The sequence below is a fragment of the Crassostrea angulata genome, chromosome 5 (genome assembly GCF_025612915.1).
Source record: "Crassostrea angulata isolate pt1a10 chromosome 5, ASM2561291v2, whole genome shotgun sequence".
Classification (NCBI taxonomy): Eukaryota; Metazoa; Mollusca; class Bivalvia; order Ostreida; family Ostreidae; genus Magallana; species Magallana angulata.
In genome coordinates, this window is record NC_069115.1 from 43,837,809 (window position 1) to 43,862,645 (window position 24,837).

A 24,837-nucleotide genomic window follows, 5' to 3' on the forward strand; every position below is an offset into this window, starting at 1 on the left:
TGCAAACCAAATTGTTCTCTATAGTAAGTATATCTAACTGTGACCATAGGGATCGTAAAAATACGCTTTGACTAGAGATCTCGCGAAACTTTGGCTTCTTTTCCTTGCCCATCCATTCTTTGACTAATTTAAGCTCTTTGTCATTATCTTGTATTGTCTTTATGTAAGGTTCGTCAAAAGCTAAATCTTTACCATCTGCTTTTGCCCTTCGAACATGCGGCTCTTTGTCATCATCAATATCATAGCCGCATTGCCTACAGGGTAGACGACTTAAAGCGTCTGCGTTCAGATGTTGCTTTCCTGGTCTGTGTTGTATTTCCATATCGAAGGTAGACAACACTTCAAGCCACCGAGCTAATTGACCCTCGGGATTCTTGAAAGTAGTCAACCATCTTAATGAGCTATGATCTGTCCGCAGAATGAATTTCCTCCCATAGAGGTAATGCTTAAAATACTTTGTGAAATACACCACAGCCAGGAGTTCTTTCCTTGTCACGCAATATTGCCTTTCCGACTTTGATAGAACTTTGCTAGCATAAGCAATTACCCTCTCTTTACCTTCATGAACCTGTGATAACACAGCCCCCATTGCAAAATTACTTGCGTCGGTGTCCAATATAAACGACTTGTTAAAGTCGGGATGTGCAAGTACTGGGGCGCTTATCAGGGCGGTTTTCAATTGATCGAAGGCAGTTTGACAATCTGTACTCCATGTAAAAGAATCAGTGTTGTTCTTCTCTGTCAATTTGTGTAAGGGTTTTGCAATACCGGCAAAGTTTTTAACAAACTTCCTGTAATATCCGCATATGCCCAAGAATGAGCGAAGTTCGCTGACATTGGCTGGTGCTTTCATTGTTTTGATTACCTCTACTTTCTTGCTGTCTGTAGTTATTCCTTTGTCGGATATGACATGCCCAAGATATTCTACAGACCTAGAGAACAAAGAACACTTCTTCGCTTTCAATTTTAGTCCAGCGCCAGCCAACCGACCAAACACTTTTGAAAGATTCTCTACCATCTCTTCGAATGTTTTGCTGATGACAATAATATCATCTAAGTAAATCAAACAAATTTCCCAGTTCAACCCGGCAAGTACGGTTTCCATAAGCCTCTCGAATGTTGCTCCAGCATTGCAGAGACCAAACGGCATTACCCGAAATTGAAATAAACCTTTTCTTGTTGCGAAGGCTGTTTTCGGCTTATCCTCAGGCTCCATTTCTACTTGCCAGTAGCCCATGCACAAATCGAGAGTTGAAAACCATGACGCACCGCTCAGACTATCGAGCATGTCATCAATGCGCGGCAAAGGGTACGCATCTTTTAACGTTGCCGAATTTAAACGCCGGTAATCTACACAGAAGCGTGTAGAACCGTCTTTCTTCTTGACAAGAACAACCCCAGAGGCCCAGGGACTCGAAGACGGCTCTATGACATTTCGCCGTAGCATATCGTCTACTAATTTATCTGCCTCTTCCCTCATGTGGACTGGCAGTCGCCTTGGTGGTTGCTTTATAGGACGGGCATCTCCAGTGTCAATTCTATGTTTGACTACGTTTGTTCTCCCGAGATCGTTATCTGAACTAGCAAACAAAAAGGCATAGTTCTCAAGAAGCTTATCAACTGCCTTTCTTTGCTCTTGATTCAACCTGTATTTCGTGACTTCACTCAGAGTTTCAAGTTCCCTCGACCAATTCGTTTGGTGGTCGGTCGCTTTTGTAGTCTCTAACACTTTTTCGACTGGACAAAGTTGTCCAATGTTAGTCCCTTTATAAATAGTTTGAGGATCTTGTGAAAGATTCATAAACCGAACAGGTACTCTAGTTTCATTGTTTACTAAAGTCCTCCCCACCAGACTTCTATTTGTCGTAATCAAACAGTCCCTTGGCTCTACGATCCCCAAACCACTGCGAAAGTTTACCCCGTCTGGCACGCACACATCACAAGTTGTGATGATTTCACTTCTAGCTGGAACAACGAACGATTCTGAAGCAACAACTCTGTAACATCCTAGCGTACCTTCGAGCAACAACGAGTGTTTCTCTCCGCCGATGCTTAATACCTTGTTAGGTATATCTAACGAACATTTATGTTCAGTCATGAAATCTAAGCCAATGATTCCATCCACAGTAATGTCTGATATTACTATTTGTGAAAGATATTCCCTATCACCCAATTGAATATTGGCCACGATCTTTCCTAACACCTTCAAAGATCTGCCTTCAGCGGTCATAATCTCTTGCTTTACTTTGTCTATAGCAGAGGTGCCATTTGATTGTTGAACTTTGTTATAAGCTCTCTCCGAAAGCAAAGTAACAGTTGCTCCTGTATCTACCAACATTTTTATCTCAGTTCCGCCTATGCAGACAACGGCATACATTCCGGCCTCACTCGGTCTATTAAATGCCACTGAAGGTTGCTTAACTTCTTCCTCTGGTCTAGTTTTTGCTGCACTAACTGATGCAGGACGTGGCGCTTTAGGACCATAGTTGCTTTCTACTGGACGTTTTCTATTCTTTTGCTTTGATGGACATTGTCTGCTTATGTGTCCTTCTTCACGGCAATTGTAACATTTTATTGTTTTCGGCAAGTGTCTTTGCTTACTGCCATTTTGGGCTGATCGCCTTGAATCATCAGGCTTTCTCATTTCTCGTATTTCCGACTTAAGCTCATTTAAAGAGCTTTGTAAGCCTTTTAGACACTTCGTCAATTCATCGGTGTTGTCGGCATCATCATTTCTGGGGGAGTCACCATTAGCCATACGCAAGTGTGACTTCTGTTCTATTCTCCTGAAATCTGACTTTATGAAAGCCTCTAACTCTACTGCAAGCCTTATTGCATCGTTTAGACTCTGTGGTCTGGCCTGTTTGATTCTAAGGCGCATATCCGCATCCACCAAAGCATCAATGAATTGTTCCTTTGCGAGCGTTTCCCTCACGTCATTCGGTGCCGTTGGATAAGCTAAATGTGCCAATCTCCTTATTGTCTGGCCCAATTCTGGGAGCGTCTCTGTTGCTTTCTGTCTACGTTCTCTCAATTGAACTCTATATAGCTCTGTTTGATTTGCAGGTGCAAAGCGATCCTCTAAAGCCCTTACAAGTTCATTGTAGTTTCTACCTAATTCGCCAGCAAGGTTGCCTAACACTCCCTGGGCGTTTCCTCTTAAGGACACTGCTAAGTAGAGACCTTTTTCCCTGTCTGTCCAGCCATTCAAGGCTGCACACGCTTCAAAATGCGATTTGTAATCTAGCCACGAAGCGCTGCCATCAAATGTCGCTGGCTTTATATAGTTGGATGGCTTCTTAAAAGAAGTATCGGGGTTTTTATATCCTCCCTCATCTTTTTCTGTGGGCGCTTCAAGCGGTCGTTGTCGCCTGACAGTAATTCGCGGTTCATTTTCCCTTACTTCTATTCGATTCTTCTCACGAAACTTCGGCGATGCCGTTAAATGGAGATCCTCTGGATATTCAGGGTCATACATTTGGTTATATTCTCTTCTTTTGAATCTGATTTCTGTTGGACCTTCAGACATAATTCCAGAGTCGCTTTTCCGAACAGTTTGATGTGCTGGAGTCGAGGTCTGCTGTTTTATATCCTCTCTAAGTTTCATCGAGTGTTCAAACGTCGTCCTGTTAAGCTCCTCAAGCTCCGCTTCAATTCTCTGTATTTCCTCGGTAATATTTTCCAATGCCATTTTTACAATAAAAACACGAGATTATTATTTAAAATCTTTAATGGACAAAAATCATACAATCAAACGTGGCCCCACGTTGGGCGCCAAATTTTGTAACGTGTCTGCCTAAACACGCTAATATTTATAATGGGCCCCCTCAGATACCTTGCTGAGGTGTTTGATTTTTATGATAATTGTTTAAGATATATAATAATTTTCCTTATCGCTTGCCTAGCTTTTATTGATTCAAAACTCACTTAATTATAAATATTTGAATGTATGGGCCGTAGCCGAACTCTATGCGTCGCTCCGACACACCCCGTCGCTTCTATCAGTCACTTCAAGCGACCCGTCGCTTATATCGGTCGCTTCAAACAACCCGTCGCTTCTGTCGGTCATTTCAAAGCAACCCCACGAAGCACCCTCGTAACTGATAACAAATGTCAACTCGCTGAATCTAAGCAACGCTCACGAAGACAAGTTGCTTCTATACGCCAGTATTATTGTTCTGCAAATCGCTGAGCAATATTGACTTACGAACAATAAGCTTACCTTGAAGTATTCACTTCAGCGTCTACACTGCGACTGACTGCTGACTCACGGCATCTCGTATTTATACCCTTTGATCACGTGATCTGAGATACTCGGAACAATCAAAGAATCGGGCGTTTGCGACTTCAGAGTGTCTCTCGGTACTCATCACCCATTTTCATTTACCATTTATGTTACATATTTATGGTTTAAGATGCAATTATCTTTTCAAAGTTTTCTTAATTAACACATTACAAAAATGTTTGTTTGTTTGCTTGCTTGCTTTGGAAAGGTAAAAAAAAACAGAGCGAGAGCCAGCCCACAAACTCATTACATACAGATTCTTAGATAACGTTCTAATCCACTGCGCTACACTTTTCTGTAATCTAATCTGAAGGGTATTCCGGCATAATTAAAGAAACTTGGACACGATTTCACTTAAAATTTTCAAATTTTAATTTTCCATTTTCAATGTGTATACTGATAGATAAAGAAGTTTATAATGCTGTCAAATATCAAGTTATAAGAAAGATACAGAGTTCAAAATTCTTTGTTTTGTAAACAAAGCTCGAATATTGTAATTTTTTTTACGTTTGTGTTGTATTGGTGTAAGTTTCAATCAAATGTATCTTTCTTTTGTTGATAATATTTTTTATGAAGATATTGAGTAAGTTTAAAATGCTTTTTACAAGTCATTTTGTCTAAGAAATGGTAATTCTCTACATTGCATTATTTGAAAACAGCTATAAGACTCGAGCTGCTTTGTTTACATAACAATCAGTTCTTACCTTTGTATCTCGCTTGTAACTTGACTTAAACATTCAATATTTTGGTCAGTCATTTAAAATGCACCAGTAAACCATTTTATACATAAAAAATAAAAATAAAATTTTCCATTTCAAATCGTGTCCAAGTCCCTTTAAACTTTTAAAATATAAGCCATTTTAGGTTAAATTGTAGATTATAGCAGCTGCCTTTTTTCAAGCAAAAAGAAAGTAAAGACCTTTGGAAATCCCAGTGACTAAATTCTGCACTAGCAATAATTATGTCCCGTTTTATAAGTAGATGGATGCATTTAAATAAAAATGATGGAAAAATAAGAAACAAAACTCATCATACCCTATGCAATAACTGTTAATGTTCGTTTGAAAAAACGTAGAGCTTAAAAAGAAAACCAATAATTGTTTCTGTATTTTCTCTCATGCCAACAAACTATTAAGCATCATTTTATGGTTGTTTTGGATTTAAGCACACATATCATGATTTAAATACACCTGATTACTTGGGGATTTAGGTCCGCACTGTCTAGGTTATCGGTTATCGTTGTCTAACCACCACGACCTGTCCCCTTTTAAAGTTTTAACCACCTTAAAAGGGGCATGGTCACGATTTTGGTAAAAAGTTATTTATTCGATTTTGATGTATACAATGCTTCAGTAAGGCATTTTTAATAGGCAACCAGAATTTGAGTGCCATTTGTTGAGATATAAGCGAAGTACATAGCTTATAATGCTTTGCTATGTAAACAAAGCTTTTTTTTACATTTTGAATGTTGAAGTGAAAATTCCAGTTGTAGACCTAAAATGAATGTGTTTAACGTACGGAACTGTTTATCTATCCTTAAAATTAATAATTAGATAGACAAATCAGCTTGAAAAAGATTTTTTAGGGTATATTGCACCTATGTAGACAAAAACAGCTAGGGCACGAGCCTTGTTAACATGATCACAAAGAATTGTGAGCTCTGTATCTTGCATATAACTCTACGACCGAGTCTCAAATTTTATTTGATTTTTAAAAATGCATTCCCAAAGCATTGTAAATAATAAAAGCAGGAAAATATAATTTGACCAAAATCGTGACCAAGCTCCTTCAACCCAATAAGTAAGGTGATTCCAAGGTTTTTTTCTATGTTTAGTGCCCAATCAAAAACAAACACAAATAAACAGAAAAAACATACACTATTTTTTGCACATGAATAAAATCTATCATCAATATTTGAATATTTTCTTTCGACTTTATTGAAAATTTAACACATAAATAGCCCAATCTTTGCTCATATGGTAAAACAATGCAAATTTTAAATCTTAGCGCATGTGTTTGTACATGTAAACATGAAGAGTACACACACGCTATTTTTGGGATACGTGCTTGTGGTTTTATTCTAATTTTCTTACTTCAAAACCAATATCCATCCACGGACTTGGAATCGCCGACTTTTGACATCTCTATTGCAAGGACCATCATTTTTATAAAAGTTGAAAATATGAACATATGAAATAATGCTATGTTGTTGATTTAATTCTTGTCCTTTTGATTGTTTGCAAATTGTAAATGGAGTTCAATGATATACGTAATGTTCAAATATATTAAAAGTTGCATGCATACCCATATATTTTCTACTTTCGTCAATAATAGTACTTCGAGAGTAAGGCGATTTATTAGGAGTTCCAGAGGGGGGGGGGGGGTGTTTGGTGTTTTTGGGGGAGGATGGTTTTGTTATTTTTGTTATTTCTATTTTATTTTTTTTTTTATTTTTATGGGTGGTTTTTTTTTTGGTTGAATATTTACCTTATGGTTGAGTTTCCGCCTCCTATTACCTTTTAATTTTCAATTAGACTCCTTGAGGCTGACTTTTACTATTATTAGCATTCATTTCCATGGTTTAAAGTACTTAATTTAAATTCATTTGGCACAGTGTTATAATACAAGACTTTGTATTCCGTTATCATTTTAGACATTTCATATATTTTATTCACATTTTTATTTCTACATAATATCAGTGTAAGTCCTCACTGATCAAAACTCCCATATCATTATTACATGTTTTTACTTTAGGTACAAGAAAACAGTTTATTCACTGATGATTCAAAGTGTCTAATTCACTCCTGTTAAAGTATTTGACCTGTCTGTGTGTGTGTGTGTGTGTGTGAGAGAGAGAGAGAGAGAGAGAGAGAGAGAGAAGGAGAGAGAGAGAGAGAGAGAGAGAGAGAGAGAGATTTTGCAGTTATCGTTCTTAACAAAATCGAGTATAAGCTTGTCACATGGAAATCCCCTTGGCTAAATAAAAAATTTTTGGTACCACCTTACAGTTTACATGAATTAATGTCTCTTTATCGAGAGAATATGAAATACAGAGGGTAAAAATGGTCATACTCAAAACAATATCTTTTAATGTTCGTTTTTAAAAGTAAAAGTTGAATAGATCTACCAATATTTGTTTTGCTTATTGCGTTATTTAACAACAATATATTAAAAACTTTTTTACTCTAGCTTTCAATACCAGATGATATATAAAGATTTAAAAACCATTTAAAGATTGGGGTAGGTCCGGAGCACCTAGGTTACCAATCTATGATACATCAATACCCCTAGTGCATCATAAGACCTCCCGTTTTCGCATTTTCTACAGAAAATCGTCAAAATGTACATACAGTGCTCTCCCGTGTTATGGAGGTTGAATGTACAACAATTTATTCATCACAACTACTTATAAGAAATTTATATAATATACTAATATTAAATCATAGCGTTCATTATCAATATTAATAAAAGTACAATATAATCAAAATAGTTTCACCATTTTAGAATTATCAAATTTTACAATATTTGACTAAAAATATTTTAGAAATATTTGTAAAAGTAAAAATTGTAAAAGCCCTGGCGGGATTTGAACTCATGACTTACAGATTCGTAGTGAATGCCCTAACCCACTGAAATACACTGTTAGGTAACCAATTAGGAAAAAAAATTTTTTTTTTTGATTCTGTTATTTATTTAGGTAGGAATACGCCATAAAATAGAGGTTCCCATACCTACATTTACGTGATGTATCATTAAAGTGTATACATTTCATATTGGAAACATGTAATCATACATTAATTGAATTAATTTTTTTTAAAATCAGGGGGAAAAAACAGAAAAAGGAAGACAGATCATTTTTTAAAATGTTTATTTGTAAGGAAATATAATCATTTCTGAATAAAATAAAAACTTCCTATGACCTGACACTCTTCAAATAATGTTCGATGATACATTAAACAAAACGTTTATGTTGTACCGAATAGGTATTTGTATTTTTATGGGCTGCAAACTACAGGTGGATATTAATTACTTAACATCTTTAAAATGAATAATATATTGGAATTTTTACGTTAAAGGCAAACCAAAGAAACATTTTTAATTTATCAACCCTCCGATACTGGGGTTAGTGTCACCTTTGTGTGAATTCAATCAAAAACAAGAGGAAATCACAATCTGATTAAAATTAAACGCTCTAAGCGGTAGCGGATTCTGAACGTGTAATTCAACATGTAATTAGATTGCATGAATGTAAACATATTAGTAAGTTTGAATGTTGACATTCGGGTACTTATGCTGCGTATAAACATTAATTATCATCTTGTATGTCTACATAATCTTCATAGAAAAAAATTGATAAATCGGGAGCAGAAATATGCTACCAATGTATACATGTAAAGTGCATATTAGTGTAAGAACTAAGGAAGGTGAGGGGTATCTATGTGTTATCCCGGAATCTATACCCCTTGCTCGGGATTTGAGCTTTCTTTACATAACGTCTTTCTAGAAATAAAAAGATAATGATTAGATAGCTAGTCCCAAGTCAAATTATTGTTTAAAAATTTGATATCGAAGGCAGAGAGAGAGAGAGAGAGAGAGAGAGAGAGAGAGAGAGAGAGAGAGAGAGAGAGAGAGAGAGAAAGAGAGAGAGAAAGAAAGAGAGAGAGAATAAAATGCAGTTGTCTTTCTTTCCAGAGAGAAATATTGTATAGACCTTAGGAAATCCCCTAGCCTAAATTTAGCACTAACCCATAATAAAGTTCCTCATTTTATGCCTCTAAATCAATCATTTGACACATAAACGAGGTGTAAATTTCTTTGTATTTAAATCAATTATTTAAATTGTTTGTTTTAAAAAAGAAAAAGCTAGATTATTTTTGCAATTTTTTTGTATGTGTATTTTATATCTGTAAATAACCCGTTAAACACCCGTTTTACTTTAGACGCAATATTCCGCTCTATATGTAGCTATACAACACGCTTTATATACATGGCAGGTCCGGAGCATCTAGGTTACCACTCTATGATACATAAATATCCCTAGTGCATGATACGACCTCCAGGCATTTTCGCGTTTTTTATCGTAAATTTTGAGAAAACAAAACCAAAGATGTTATTTTTTCGTAAAACATAATTAGAGTAAATCCCAATCTCAGCTACACACAAATCTGCTGCTAAGTTGGTATTCCACACCAAAATCCTATTTCATGAAACTTTTTTTTAAATACTGCTTTTGAAATATATTTCTTCATTTAGGCACGTACATGTAGCATCAAGGGGGGTCGGGGGGGGGGGGGGGGCAGGGGGGCCTGCCCCCCCCCCCACTTTTTCTCGCAACAACAGATTTTTTAAAATTTACATATAACAAATTGGATTATCATGGAGTTGCCCCCTCCCCCCCCCCCCCCCCACTTTTTTTGGGAGTATGTAAAAAATTGATATGAAAATAAGGAACTAAGGAGTGAAATTGAAGTTTGAAGTAATATACTACCCTTGATCTGCAAAAGAACAACTTTCTATCTTGAAAACTGTAGGAGGAGTTATCCGTACAACGAGGGTACCCTTTTGGCAGCCGCCCGCCCGCCATTTTCATCATTTTAATAATCGGATTTTCAGTTAGAAAACGCGCTTAAAAATACACAATTTATTTATAATAACGGTATATATATGTTATCATTTTGAAAAGAATATATATATTCATATATACCACATTTGAAAAAGAGGTTTTAAAATCATATTCTGGGTACGTACATATTTCCGAAATATATAACAAAACCTCAGACGTACACCATTATATAAAAGCATCTGTACATTTATATTTGCAGTTAGTACATGTATGAAAAATACAAAATCAGTTTTCTCATAGTCACAGCCATTGTCTTTTTCCATGTCCTGCAAACTTCTATAACATGAAGATGTGACATATATCCAGTGTGAAGTTAATTGTTCAAAGAACATGCATTGTTTATTTAATGCCCAGTATGACCTCGACATGTACATGTACAATATAAAAATAAATAATGCCTTTAACCTGATTTAACACAACAGATTGTCTTTTATTTGATTTTGTGCAGTATTTGATTTTTTTAAGCAAATCTATTTGAACATGTAATATGCAGAAGGCTGTTAATTAAAATGGTCCTTTAACAGTCACTAGTATTTCAAGAAAATTGAAGTCAATGCCAACTTGTCTGTGTCATATACAACTTCAGTTTCATGAAATTGTTTTTTAATTGACTAATTGACATTAATATTATCTGACACAGTAATAAATACCGTAATTACATAACATTTGCAATGTTACGTAGCAGGAAAATCTGCCCATTGATTCGAAATGCAATCCTACACAATGGATATTAAAATATATGTATGATTAAATCTATATGCATATTAATGCATAAAATCAAATTCAAAATACTTGTATTTGATGATAACAAGTGTATATTAATCAATAGGATATTTGATCACATGAGCATTGAAAAACATGACATGAATTTTCAATTCAGTCTTTTTTTTTACAAATCTAGTGAGATCTAATGAGATCTAGTAAAAGGATAACAAACTGATATATTTACCAATTATATTGTACACAAATATAACTTATGTATACATAAAAATCTCAACAATATCAAAATGGACCTAAAATGGAGCTATTTCATACGTATATAATCAACTACATGTAGTCTTCTTTAAAAAAAACTTTGCAAATTACATCTATAAATACACTGAGATGAATTTACTTGCTATAAAATTGTAAAAAGAGGTTTTATAGATATCTGATACCATAATTGGCACATTCATATTTTTACTATTTCTTCCAGCACACCTTTGTAAATTCCAAAAGACAATAGCAAAAAATTATCTATTAAAACTTACGTGCATAATACTATTCTTTCAATTTTCATTCCAAATAATACATAAAACCTTTACTGCAATTCATGTGCTATTTACAAACTTATTTCTTTAAAAATTCCATATGCATATTTACCATTTTCTATTTTATTCTGTGTAAATATCACTACAATAATCATGTCATTTTGTTCATAACTCCATTGGGAGGAGTGCTAGCTACATGTAGCTAAAGTCAAGCCATCCAATTCCTCAATGTCATAACATCACAATCATTGGTACAAATGTCACCTGAATAAAATAATATAATATAATAAATATCATGTCAAAAATAGGCTATACTAAATGTCTAATGGCTCCATGACCTAAATTTATTTGCGTTGTTATAATGCTACAGCATTGTAGATATTGGGAGGGGTCTCAATGTCTGTCTTGCTTTGGACCAGTTGTAACTCCATTTGTGCTGGCGTTGGTCGATTTCCATCCCCGGCTAGAGCTACAAAAGGCACAGAAACTGGTCAATTGTTTCATCACCAATTTTTTCCGGAAGTAGTCAACTACCATAAACCAACTTTTATTTGCGACGACTTTATTACAGAGCAAAATCACCTGCCCCTTGCACTTCGTTAATACATATATAGGTGTGTTTCACTGTAGTTCTTTAAACATCATGCTATCTTTCATAATCAGTTCGTTTTTTGAGAAACTATTCCTACGTATAGTGAGCCACTTTAATTTCCATTCAACAGGGAAAAAGAGTACCTTACCTTTAGCCTTCTCAAATGTCCGTTTTATAACACTCTGAAGAGTTGCTATGGTTTTCTCCAATGCCAGCTGCAATGTAAATACGCTATATATCACCCCAAGTCTGCTGAGGAGCATATAATATATATATATATATATATATATATATATATATATATATATATATATATATATATATATATATATATATATATAATATAAATTCTTCATTGTACAGTACCTTTAGGTCTTTATCTTTCTCCAGCCAGGCCAACAGACACGCTGCAAATAAATCCCCCGTCCCAACAAACACTGCATTAAGCTTCTGAAACTGGACTTTGTATACCTCATTCTTTCCATCTAAAAACAAAAAAAAATATACATGTTTGCTGAATAAAGTTGTATGCATACAGGAAAAACTTATTTTTTTTGTCTTTTTAACAATTGCTTTAACTGTCAAAAGTATATTAAATTGTTCCATTTTTTGTTTGCGTTGGGTATGTTTTTTCATATTTTTTTTTCTATGGTGTATAGGAGGTTCTCTTATCGATGATAAGGTAGGGCCTCAATTATACATGTAAACATGTAGCATATATTATATTATTCAAAATATCTAAATTCAAGTATTTTTGAGTGTGCGTGAAAATTATTGCTATAAATTTAACATCTAAAGCAAGACTAGTATATAAAGAGACATCAGCAGGCCTATTGATGCACATTAACAGTCATGTTTACTTTTGAACCACTAAATTCCTTTCATTAAAGAGACATCAGTAGGCCAATTGATGTATATGTCTGATGATGAACAGTCATGATCTCTTTTGAACCACTAAATTTATTTCATTATGTATGAAAATGAAAAGAAAAAAAACTAAGTCGACAGAAGAGTAAACAATCTTGTACTCACTTGCCACAGTGCTGGCCAGGCTGGTAATGGAGCCATCAGAAGAAAACACACTGCTGCTAATAACCACGGTTTTTGGTCCCTTGCTGTGTAAAATCGTCATAGCCTCAATTGCATCCTCCTCAGAAGTTATTTTTATCCCTGTAAGTTTTCTGTTGGAGAAACAATGTTCATGAAAAACCAGCTAAAGCTAAATGGTAATAATTTAATTCCGGTTGTAACGCGCTTTCTGATTGGCTAAAAAAACATTTTATATCTTATAAAGAATGTTTCCTACGTCATAGTAAGACTAACATCAAAAACGTATCAATACACCTGACGTAATGTTTGAATTTTGTACAAATTTACGTAATTTCAAAGGTCAAATGACCATTTTTATCTACAATGAAGATTAAAAAAATTAAATTATAAGCAATGAATTCAATATATATTAGTCTTATACGATATAAAATGGTTTAAAACAGTTTACGCCTTTTTTAATAACCGCATCGCGGTTTATAGAGTGTAAACTGCCCCAAACCATTTTATATACCAGTTTATAACCAGTTTATTAAACAAATTAATATTGAATTCATTCCTTAAATAAAAATAACTGTAGAAAGAAAAAAATACTTCATAAATATAGATTCATCAATCTTGTAGAATTGGTTTGTCCCTGTCTATTGCTAATAAACAAAAACCCTCAAAAGTTGTTAATCAATAAAAAATTTCCTTATTCTAAATTTATTTTCTATTACGTGTACTAATTCAAACATGCTCTACTTTATTAAATCCTTTCATACACCCAAAGAAGTATACTACATGTATTTGTATGTAGGGAATGTGCTAGCTGCAGGTCTGTAGCTCCCGGTCTGAAAAATTCGGATGGACGACCTGGGAGCTACAGTCCCTCCCATTGTAAAAAATCTGCAATTTACGGCGCACAAACAAATGTGCTAGTTTTGGCCTGATTAATCGTATTTATGAACACATTTTGTACAAACATTTGATCCTCAAAAAATCATCGGACATTTTACTACATATATCGTTACTTCACTTGCCTCTAATAGTCTTTTAAACTCCATCATCAGCCCTGTAAATTGAAGACGTGCAGTTTGTTTACATTTAAAAATGACGACTTTCGATCTCCATGTAAATTATTATACTTCATTTTCCGAGGTCGGTTATCATGTTTAAGAGAGAGTGTGAGGCAAGTAATGTGACGATATCGGTAGTAAATTGCCTGAAAAATTTAATGGTACTAATTCCTTTTACAGAGTTTGTGTGAAAAAAGGTTAACAGGTCCCAAACTAACGCAAATTTTTGTGCGCCGCAAATTGCAGATTGTTACTATAGGAAGCACTGTAGCTCCCAGGTCATCCACATGAATTTTTTCAGACCGGGAGCTACAGACCTGCAGCTAGGAATGTGCATATTACAGGTAAAATCTTACTCCACTTCAAATTGGTTTGGTGTGACAATATCAGCTATAGGTAATATTTTATCTATGTACACAGGTAACAACTCCGCTGGAACATACTGCAAAAAGATGTATTTGTTAGATAACTTTCTTGTCAAAAATTGGGTTTTCAATGCCAATTTTATAAAAACCACTTAACACTGAGGTTAATCTACTGGTAAGTCTACTTTTAGTTTAGGTTTAATGGTTGCATATTTCTGCCCCCTACATGCAAGGTGAATTGTGTCAACATGCAAGAAAATTATGTCAACATGCAAGTTACAAATCTCTTAAGAAAACCTGATTTTTATATGGGCAAAATCACTTACCAACCCCCGTATCTGACATCGTATAAAGAAGATGCAAAATGCAACAAAATTATGACACCGTGCCAACAACAAAACAAGGTAACTGTATTCCTATAATCTGGTATTAATCCCACTTAGAACATAACCCACGTTTCCATCCAATCAGCTGTCGCTAAATATTCTATTACGGTAAGTGATGTTTTTAATCGTTAAGAATTTCTCTAAGTTTAAAGCAACACCACGAATAGTGCACAATTCTTTTCTCACCATTTCCCCGTTATCTCCCATGACTGGATCACAGACTGAAATTAAAGAAGAAATAAAAATCAAGGGCAATGACATTTTACATATTCATCAATCAGCTTGCAAAATGACACATAAATGTAGATAAAAATGTTATCAACTTATTGAACAAAATAGATTATATCAATAACAAAAGAAAAGTATATACCATATACTAGCGATGGGTTCTTTTTCTTTAAATCTACCACTATTTCAGCAACTTTCTCCAGAAATGATTGAGATCCAATGTACCCTTCAAACAAAGCATTAGTTTTTAGGAAACAATCTTATTATAAAAATAATAGCCTACAATACATGTTCAGCTTTTATTTAAATTTACACTAACTAGAAAAGTTTTATGGAAATTATGCATTTACTCCATCATAGGGAACCCATGGTCGGTCTCGCTTCTCTTACCTCCCGAAGAAGTGAGACTGCCTTGGCTTTCTGATGATAAATTAAACCTTGATTTGCCTTTAGAACTTGTATTACATTTATAAACTGACTATACCTGTTAGTATATGAGAGAAGGAACTAATGCCATTCTCTTTTAGACCATCATACAAGCAAGCTAAATCATCACTGTTGAGTACCTGTCCTTTAAAACATTTGTACCCTGAAAATTTAAGAAAAAATTATAATATAGTTTTGATATACCCAGTATACAAATAAGTTTAGAATAAGTAGTAAGGAAAATGTAAGCCACCTTGTATAAATACACGAAAAGCATTACTACTTCAAGATTTTTTTTCTTTGCAAAATTGGATCCAGTCATTATTATTCTGTGGGCTCTTTGCTGTTTTAATGAAGAATTTGAAGTACATTTGTAGGATAACATTTAGGAGTTTTGTATGGAGTCAAAAGTTTCATGACAAATGTATGCCTCATCTACAATATTTTCCTATGCTTGACTCAAGTTGAGTCAGTAATGAGTATATACAAATAATTTCCAATTGAACATGAGGAATTAATATCCACTAAAATTTGTGAGAAGCACATCTCGCAGATTTTAAAATCTCGCTTTTATTTTATATAGGACAAATGTAAATTACATGAAACTATGATAAAGATTTGGCGTTTGCAATTATATATTCTTGTGATTTAATTGTTGCAAAAAGATTAAATTGCGGAATTAAGAACTCAAATCAAATTTCTTATCTTATAAAATTTACAGTAGAGTCCAGTAAGTTGTGCTGGCAAATAGTAACACCCAGCTTACCTGTGTGGTTGGAAAACTGCACTGAGTTTATAGTGCTCACATCAAATCCTAATACCTACAACAATAAACAATTTCAATAAATTTTGTATAGGTACATTTCACCCAGCAATGCAAATATCTTTATATCTAGTCGCTATTCAAAATATTTATCTGATAGTTAATGTCAGATTTCATCAAAACGATGACATTTACTATGATTTAGGAATGCATGTGAATGATTTAGTGAATTAACCCAGGCAAAGGCCCTTATTTCACACAATAGGCTAATTTTGGGTGTGTTCCCGTTTTGATAATTGGGTATGGAACAATATAGGTGTGATTTGTGTTGTGATAGCAATTATAGTCTGCTTTCGGTCAAAGATTTTACCTGGGTTTTTACCTGTGTTTTATCAGCGCCTTAACTATAAAACAAGAATATAGATATTTTGTTGTGTGTTAGGTCTTATAACTAATAAATATCACCATTTTTTTCGTTTGATAAAATAAAGATATGATATATCTAAAAATTTTAATTTCCGCACACTAATAAAAAAATAATGACTAGATGATTTGACTTTAACATTTTTGTCCATTTACCTTAAATATAAAACCAAATGAATTAGGGAAAATTGCTGGTCATAAGCCTTTTGGAAGCTGATTAAATGGATAATTATATGATGAAGGGAAAAACTACATGGACAGTCATATGGGGTTCTCCGTGTCTCTTTTTACAATTCAGTTGCAAATTATGTAAAACACATGTTTATAATTGATTGTTTGGTATCAACAAAAAGAATATTATAAAAGAAAACAGATCTTTATCACAAAATATTTCAATCTTTGAAGTAGCGACCTTTACAGTAGTTCTTATGACATCACCGCTTTGGTATATGGCGGGTCACTTTCTAGTTTATCAAATCAGAGGTTAAATACCAAAAAAATCTGACAAAAATAATATTTTAGTATGGATGCGATATACCTCAAACTGAAAATGCATGAATTAGGTCTACATTTAATAGGTTTTGTGAAATAATCTTTACCGTTTTTGAAGCATATAAAACTGCCAATTTATCATCATACAGTTTGTCTCTTTCCTTCGTTTATTTAAGCCACAACATAAATGAAATATATTTAGCAGCGTTTTCACTAGACACATTTCCTCCATTTATGTCAGCAAAAGCAATAATTAAATATGAACATATATTTTCTCTTCAAACTTTTTGCATGTACATGAAATTCCTATAGGCAGTAAGTTAAACAAAGGCGCTACATATACAACATTTTGGCAATAATCTTTCTTATCAAAAAAATAATGAAATTGTTCATGACCAAATTGATGTTTGAAATCAAATTCATGAATATGGATGTCAAATATTATGTAAATGTGCTTTTATGCAAGTTATACTGTAACATAATACTTAATCTGATAGCGGTAATTCGAATAATTCGGTTAATCTGATATAATATCAACACCGAACCATTTTTTTATATATCCCTTTATATTTTATCCTGATAGCAAAAAATGTCATTTTCGGTTAATCTATAAGAGCGTGACCGTGTAATAATGATTTCCCACCCTCTAACACCTGTATAGTCCTTTGTTTAATTGGTTGACACCCCTCTTGTGTACACAGTAACTTTACATGGCATCAGTTACACTTCTACGCACACGGATGACTCCCTTCTTCGTAAGATGAAAGCTACCGACATCGATAGTTGTTCCGGATGACCTCACACAGGACTGACCTTACCTGTGTACACATTTTACCGTTTTGTTATTTACCAATTGCCTGTGTTAATTTCATTGTGGGCTTGCACCATTAAGGATTATTTAAACATGTAATTTCTGAATCAAAATTATCTGGCTTGGGAACATGTGACATCGAGGAAATTCTGATTACTTTCAATTTTACATCGGGGTAGAAAATTTAATGAATAAAATTCAAATAATTTGTTATCATGCATAATTACTTATTTAAGAGCATCTATATACCAGAAAGAGATTGAAATAAATTGTCCAGGTGAAAAGAGGGAATAATCATACAATTAGCCATTGCCTCTTATTACTTCCTGTCAAACTGGCGGCCACTTTGAAACCATCGTAATGAACAGTGATGAAGGGAAACATTTTCTTTCGAGCATTTACAAACAAAATAAAGACTAAAATGCTATTTCATTGCCAATGCAAGGTAAATTAATAAGGAATAAGGAATCATTCTTTGAGTATTATGAGGTGATAATTTTGGTCGCGGCGTGATCAAATCCAATAAAGCCCGAAGGGCTTTATGATAGATTTGATCAAGCCCCGTCCGAAATTATCACCTCATAATATTCAAAGAATGATTCCTTATTACTTATCTTTATATAATTTTAAGCCATCGTACAATTAAATTTTTAACTATAAATAAGCAAACCCCGCCGGCGCCTCAATTTTGCGTCATTTGTATTATGGGTTATACAATACAAAATCGATATGTAGTGTTATCACAGACAAAGACACTGGATGATGTAAATATTTTCATTTCAAACTGTTGACAAACAGATTATATCTTTTTGTTGATAAATTATGTATTGAAACAAGTTTTATTTTATTCTATACCAAAATTAAAGACCACTAAAACGCTAAATCGGTTAATCTACTAATCGGTTAATCTGATAATTTTTGTCTGATAAATTGACTATCAGATTAAACGGAAACCACTGTATCAATTGCGAGTAGATATATTTTATTTATTTTATTGTCAATTGCCCTCGCAGGAATTGTGATATAGACTTAAGCAATTATCTCACCTGGTCCAATTCCCGTTTCGTACACATTTTTTCGATACCTAATTTTCAAATGTGTGCAAAACGGGAACAACCCTAATTTGCACCTTCTATTTGAAACAACCGCCTTTGGGTTAGCCCCGGGGGCACTGCTATTCCTATCAATGCTAAACAGGTAAAAATAAATTATCAAAATTAAAATGTCTTAAAACTTCTTTTTCTTCAGAACATTTATTAAAAGTATCCTCTATCTCATTTGTTTTCACAAAAATGCAATGGAACTCAGCTCATGCGCTTAAACTTTTCCCCTAATACTCCCACAATTTATTTATCTAAAATCCAACAGAATACATTCGACTTTACACACTATTTATACGTGTACCTGCAAAGGGAACGCTGCACTTTTGTTCCCGACATATCCAAAAACAACGGTACTTTGAATTGAAAGCACGTTTCTTTCTGGTCCTGATGCCATTGTCATTCAAACTCAGATATCAAGCCGGAACAAACCGCACTTTACTGTATACAGAACATGTGTAACATGTTTTGTTATACTCCTATCAACACATTTTTTATATGATGTAAGCGGCCTTGCGAGGTCACAGGGTCAGTTGGCAATAAAATATGGCGCGTTTAGCAGTTGCTGAGGAGGTTTTTTGGTTTTTACGCAACTTGTGACGATTTACAAAAACGTTACCTGAATTTTTTTATATTTGTCTAACAATGGATGCCGGTGATAATACATTTTCGTTAGAAAGGTTTAATTCGTGGAATTTGAAGCACTGAAGGATTTTTTAAGCAAAAGAGGACTGTCTACCGATGGGACTATGGCCGTGTTAGCTGCTTTGTGTTTCACTGCGAATTCCATGAAGTATACTGTGAGAGTTTCAGACTGTGAATATGTTTGTCAGCTTCAGAAAGAATATGATATAAATAGTTCCTGTTTGGGAGGGTAACAGTTGAAATTGACACCCCGAGAAAACCATTGTCAACCGACGCGAAGCGGAGGTTGACAATGGTTTTTGAGTGGTGTCAATCTCAACTGTTATCCTCCCAAACTGGCACTATTTATTTTATTACACTGAATGTCTTAATATCAGAGAAAATTTTACTGCTTTTATATAGAAATTGAATTCTACAGCGAACCGTACGAAATATTTTTCCATTCTGTTTCTTCCACATCTCCGATATGCTTCGTTAGAGCGAAGTGTACCCCAAGTCAGAGGGTCACGGACGAGAATCACACGATGTGGGTGGCTATTTCAAATGAATCTGGATGTCTTAAGTCAGGCTTGCAATCACGTAGCAGCCCTTTTGTTTCGAGGGTAGTCAGCAAATAAACTAGGTCTTACATCGTACACATCATTACCATGCCAGGAAGGTCCCAGCAGCAACTAAGATGGTGCCAACAAAGATAAAAGATTTGACCATTCGAAAGTAGTGCCATGGGCAAGGTATTTTCATAAATAGTGTCTTGCTTTATGAAATTTAATAATTTTCTTTTTTAGTTTATACTGTTGTGGATAAATATATTTTTTCACTCTATTTTATCCTGTAGAAAAAACAAGACCATTAGTTTCCAATCTGAAAATCCAGTTTAAACCGCTTGAGTCCTTGAACATTGACAGGAATACATTTATTGATGAGCTGAAAAAAGCAGTTCCAAATGCTTGAATGTTGAAGGTATTATAGCAAATTTCAGCCAGTCCTTAACTTTATGTGTGTTTGTGTATAAAAGTGATTGTTGTTCGACTTTTCCTTTTAAGTAAATTAATACATGTATATACATTTGAGAAAGTTGTCAAAAGTGTTGTGCTCCTTTTCTGTTATTAACAGGTACAGATATGCCTGAAGTATTGCCTCTTGAAAATTCTCAAGAACTTGGACAACAAGCATGTGAAGTGGAAGCCTACCGGTACTGCCTCAACAACATCGCCTCAGGTCATCAGACAGTTGAGGACTTTATTGACCATCAATTGCTGACAGAAAATGAAGTCAGCCTCATTGAGGAAAAGACTGTAGGACAAAGTAGTAACTCTTTATGGCACGATCTGAGAAAAGACAGGATTACTGCTTCAAATTTTTATGCCGCTCATACTCGCATGAATTCACTGAAGAAAAATCCTGAATTAGATATGAGTTCGATTGTGTCGGTGAAAATGAGTGAATCAACTCCTAATTCTAACATCAAAACATTGAAGTTTGGAAGAGAATCTGAGCCACTTGCAAAGACTATCTACTGTAATATATATAAAGATAATCATGTCAATGCAAAATTAAGGGAATGTGGAATCTTTTTACATCATGAGTTTTCTTATTTAGCTGCTGGTCCTGATATGTTGGTGTCATGTGACTGTTGTGGTGAAAAATCAACATTGAAACCAAAATGTGATTCATGCCCTTCATTTTGTTTATGTAATTTATCAGATTATCTTTTATCTACTGATGGTGAAATGGACATTAAGAAAAATCACCACAATTTTTGTCAAGTTCAAGGGCAGATGATCATTACAAAGCGCAGGTGGTGTGATTTTTTTGTGTATTCCTGTAATGGTAATTTTCTGAAAAGAATCAATTTTGAGGAAAAATACTTTGCAGATGTTCAAGTTAATTTGATTGATTTCTTTAAAACAATCATTGCACCAAAAGTTTGTGAAAAACTAAATATACCTATTATTTCATGCCAAGTAAAAATGTTGAATGAATGTGAACCAAAACCAATGGAGATTGTAAGTAATGGAGGTGTTTATTTCTGTTTGATTTATAAAAGCCAGATTATGTAAAATCATTTTCACAGCGCAGCATTTGTTGTGATATGTGTGATAATTGGTATCACTTTAAATGTGTAGGCATGTCAAAGTCGGTTTTGAACAGTACTTCTTCTTGGTTTTGTAAAACTTTTAAATCATGTAATGTTTAAACTTCATACCAATTTGTCAACAGCTACACTGGATTTGTAAATTTCTTATGATGTAATACAAGTTGAATACTGTTTCTGTAGTGGAATATAGATATATAATTAAACTTTCCATGAAAATGATTTTGAAATATATTTTTATTAATGTTAAATATGAACATGTGTAGATTAATAGTCCTCAATATATATCAATAACAGGTACATAACAATCATATGTACCTAACAGGTACATTACTAAATTTTACAAAGTCATTTGAAAATACATGTACCCACTTAATATCTAGATAGTGGTGGGTATAAATTGCAAATGCCAGCAATTATTTTAATTGTATCATCAAAATGATGTAATAGGGTAATTGGCAGTTCATTCTTGGTAATATGAAACTGTTTCATACGGCGTATTGCTTGCTCTACGTATATACGCCTATTTGCAATAGCGTTAGTTTTTGACACGTCAGAAGCAGACATTTGAGAAACCCCCCGCCTACCTGGAGGAATCAATAGCTCTGCCCTTAACAGGGTGAGCTCTTCTCTTATAGGGAACCCCATAACCTTATAATCGGGCTCTATTATGTTTAGAAAGCCAGAATTTAGTGTTATAAAATTAACACTGGCACGCCAGTCCAAACCTCAGATACAAAGTTGATCATTCCAGCTGGAATGATACTGATTAAGATTTTCGCAGTAGTATGGTGCTTGTAATCACTCCAGGTTTGGGCTGCTACCTGTAAATTGTTTGGTGTTGCAATAAAAATTTCTGTACAGTCAATTATATGTCATACATTTCGATAAGTAATATTTTGGAAAGAAGGGGCAAAGACATTAGTACCTCTCCGGGTGGGTTGAATACTAGTGTGCTAAGCACTAAGCTTAGGAGTTTTCTCCAAGTTGTAAATACACTGGATACATCTGTGGCTGACACACCAAACCTGTCTGCAATATCTTCGTTGAGATAGCCTAATCGTAATTTCATTAGACACATTACCATTTCTTCTTTAGGACCTAGTGTTCTGTAATGGCTTGAGAACTTGTCTTTTGTTTTGAAGGATTACAAACCCTTTTTGGACCCTTCCAGTAGCGCAGCTTATGTAGTTTGATAGACAGTATTGAAAGATGCCAAATTGGGAAAACCAGTATAAAATTTAACTTTTGCATCTGATTTAAAAACTTTGCTTAATGAAAATCAATTAAGGGGAGCTGGTTTTTCGTTTGGTTTTACATCAAGTTTATTTCAAGGTCTTTTATTTTAGCCTTTAAAAGGGCGATTTTCCCCTCATTATCACATGAGCTACTTGGCTGCACATTTATAAAATTGTTACTCTCTTCATTGTCACATGTTGGGATTGGGGGAAGACTGTTGTTCACCTCTTCTTCTTCTTTTTTTTATTTAGTGGACTGCAGAGTTCTTTCCTTTGGGGGCAGATACAATTGGCTTATGGGGTGTGTACCCTAGTTTCAGCGTGGGGTGTGGGTTTGTTGGAGTTGGCCTCCCATCAATAAAATTGTCAAAACACACCCTTGAGTCATCTTTGGGCATCCAATTTTCTGAGCCATTTTTTCTGTTAATTATACTGGTCCACTTTTGCCGTCCATATTTATCTTTCAATTCAGCTGGAAATGGGAAAAGTTGGAATGGCGGGTCGCAAATACAGGAACCCAACCCATGCTGAATTTGATGAATTTCACACATCTGTTTTTTGTAATTTTTGTAATTTTGGTTGCATTATTTGTACAAAAATTAAAAGCACAGCATCTGGTTGACATTTTTCGTTGATTTTGTAAAACTTTAGAACGTGAAACTTCATGCAGAAAAAATGTTGAAAATAAAGCAACGTAAAATCAACAACATATTATCCATAAACTCTATATGTTCTACAAAAAATATGAAATACATGATGTTTTTAATTTTAACGTATATAAAAATGTTCATTTAATTTATTTTACTTAAATTTTAGTGTGAAGTTATCACACAAATCCAATGAACATGATCATGAATGTCATGAATGACGATCATCATGATCATCATCGAAACCAAGCATTGTTGAAACAAATAAAACACTAAATTTATGAATGGATTATTATTTGTTTATGCTAGGAAAAAGCAGATCTTACGTGATTTTTCAAGTTGGAAAAGTTTTTAAACACATATTTTCTTGTACTATCATAGAAATCTTGCTTTTATTTCGTCGATATGTTTTTTGGAAGCCAATTTGTTTATATCTCTATGTCCGGGTGACCTTTGACCGGGGCCGCTTGTAACACGCTTACGGAAAGTGTTAATAGGAGTATATCATCTATCCGATGTTAAATGAATAAAAAAATTCTCTTTCCAGTGAGATATCTCAAATATCTCAGATAGCTTTTTTTTTAAATAACTGTTTTACCCTTAAGATCTCAAAAAGTCAAGCGAAACTTAGATAGATAATAGACATTTAATAGAAATGTGTTTTATTTGCTGTCATTTTGCCAACCGTCACTTCCAGTCCTCACCGGAAGAGTTGAAACAAATCAAGCTGTTTAAAAATTTAACTGTTTTGCTTTAACAATTTTAGTAAAATTGATAAACAATAAGGTGCAGTTGTGTATTGTTTAAGAAATACTAACTTTTTTTTCACTGAGCATTTTCGTTTGTCTATTACTTGTCAAGAGACAAAAACAATGACTCCACGAGATCTCAAAAACGGTGACAACTTGAACAACCAAACTTTGTTGGACAATAACCTTGACTATGCATCTGTCTTTACATTATTTTGTATGATTCGTCGTCACTTCCGGTCGTCACCAAACCACTTGAAAATTATTATTTTTCCTTATTTTATCTTTTTAACATGGAATGAATATATCAGTTCACTACGGAAGCCCGTTGGTGCCATGTAGGAAAAATATTTTATCTGGCGACCGCCAGATAATTATTTGGCGGCCGCCACTTATTATCTGGCGGCCGCCACATAATTTTCTGGCGGCCGCCATATAATTTTCTGGCGGCCGCCACATAATTATCTGGCGGCCGCCACATAATTATTTGGCGGTCGCCAGATAAAACCTGGCTTCCTGATGCGCGCGAATGCTTTAATGGGAGCTTTTTAGGGAGTTGTGGATACACTCTAATTTATTATTTTTATTTATTATTTCTGAAACTTGACATTAAA

General features: G+C 34.3%; 2 protein-coding genes across 2 annotated transcripts; one reads left to right on the top strand and one right to left on the bottom strand.

Moving 5' to 3' along the window:
- Positions 1-11,093: 11,093 nt before the first annotated feature.
- Positions 11,094-19,338, bottom strand: LOC128183211 (pyridoxal kinase-like). Its single transcript, XM_052852135.1, has 10 exons — positions 19,154-19,338; positions 16,027-16,081; positions 15,319-15,423; positions 14,977-15,060; positions 14,793-14,827; positions 14,212-14,297; positions 12,783-12,931; positions 12,117-12,235; positions 11,899-11,965; positions 11,094-11,627 (listed from the first exon to the last, which is right to left on the bottom strand). Exons 1-10 carry the CDS (start codon positions 19,250-19,252, stop codon positions 11,515-11,517), a joined length of 912 nt encoding a protein of 303 aa, XP_052708095.1. The 5' UTR covers positions 19,253-19,338; the 3' UTR covers positions 11,094-11,514.
- A 477-nt stretch (positions 19,339-19,815) lies between these two features.
- On the top strand, positions 19,816-21,554 carry LOC128185445 (uncharacterized). Its single transcript, XM_052855037.1, has 3 exons — positions 19,816-20,225; positions 20,330-20,454; positions 20,608-21,554. The coding sequence occupies exon 3, from the start codon at positions 20,616-20,618 to the stop codon at positions 21,552-21,554; it is 939 nt and encodes a 312-aa protein (XP_052710997.1). The 5' UTR covers positions 19,816-20,225; positions 20,330-20,454; positions 20,608-20,615.
- Positions 21,555-24,837: the final 3,283 nt, after the last annotated feature.

Excerpts from the sequence above, each read along its gene's own strand:
- LOC128183211 (XM_052852135.1), bottom strand. The coding sequence starts at position 19,252 with ATGACAATGGCATCAGGACCAGAAAGAAACGTGCTTTCAATTCAAAGT. Across the intron at positions 16,082-19,153 it reads GTGCAGCGTTCCCTTTGCAG|GTATTAGGATTTGATGTGAG; the intron begins GTACACGTATAA and ends TTATTGTTGTAG. Across the intron at positions 15,061-15,318 it reads CTTCTCTCATATACTAACAG|GGTACATTGGATCTCAATCA; the intron begins GTATAGTCAGTT and ends CTTTGTTTGAAG.
- LOC128185445 (XM_052855037.1), top strand. The coding sequence starts at position 20,616 with ATGCCTGAAGTATTGCCTCTTGAAAATTCTCAAGAACTTGGACAACAA.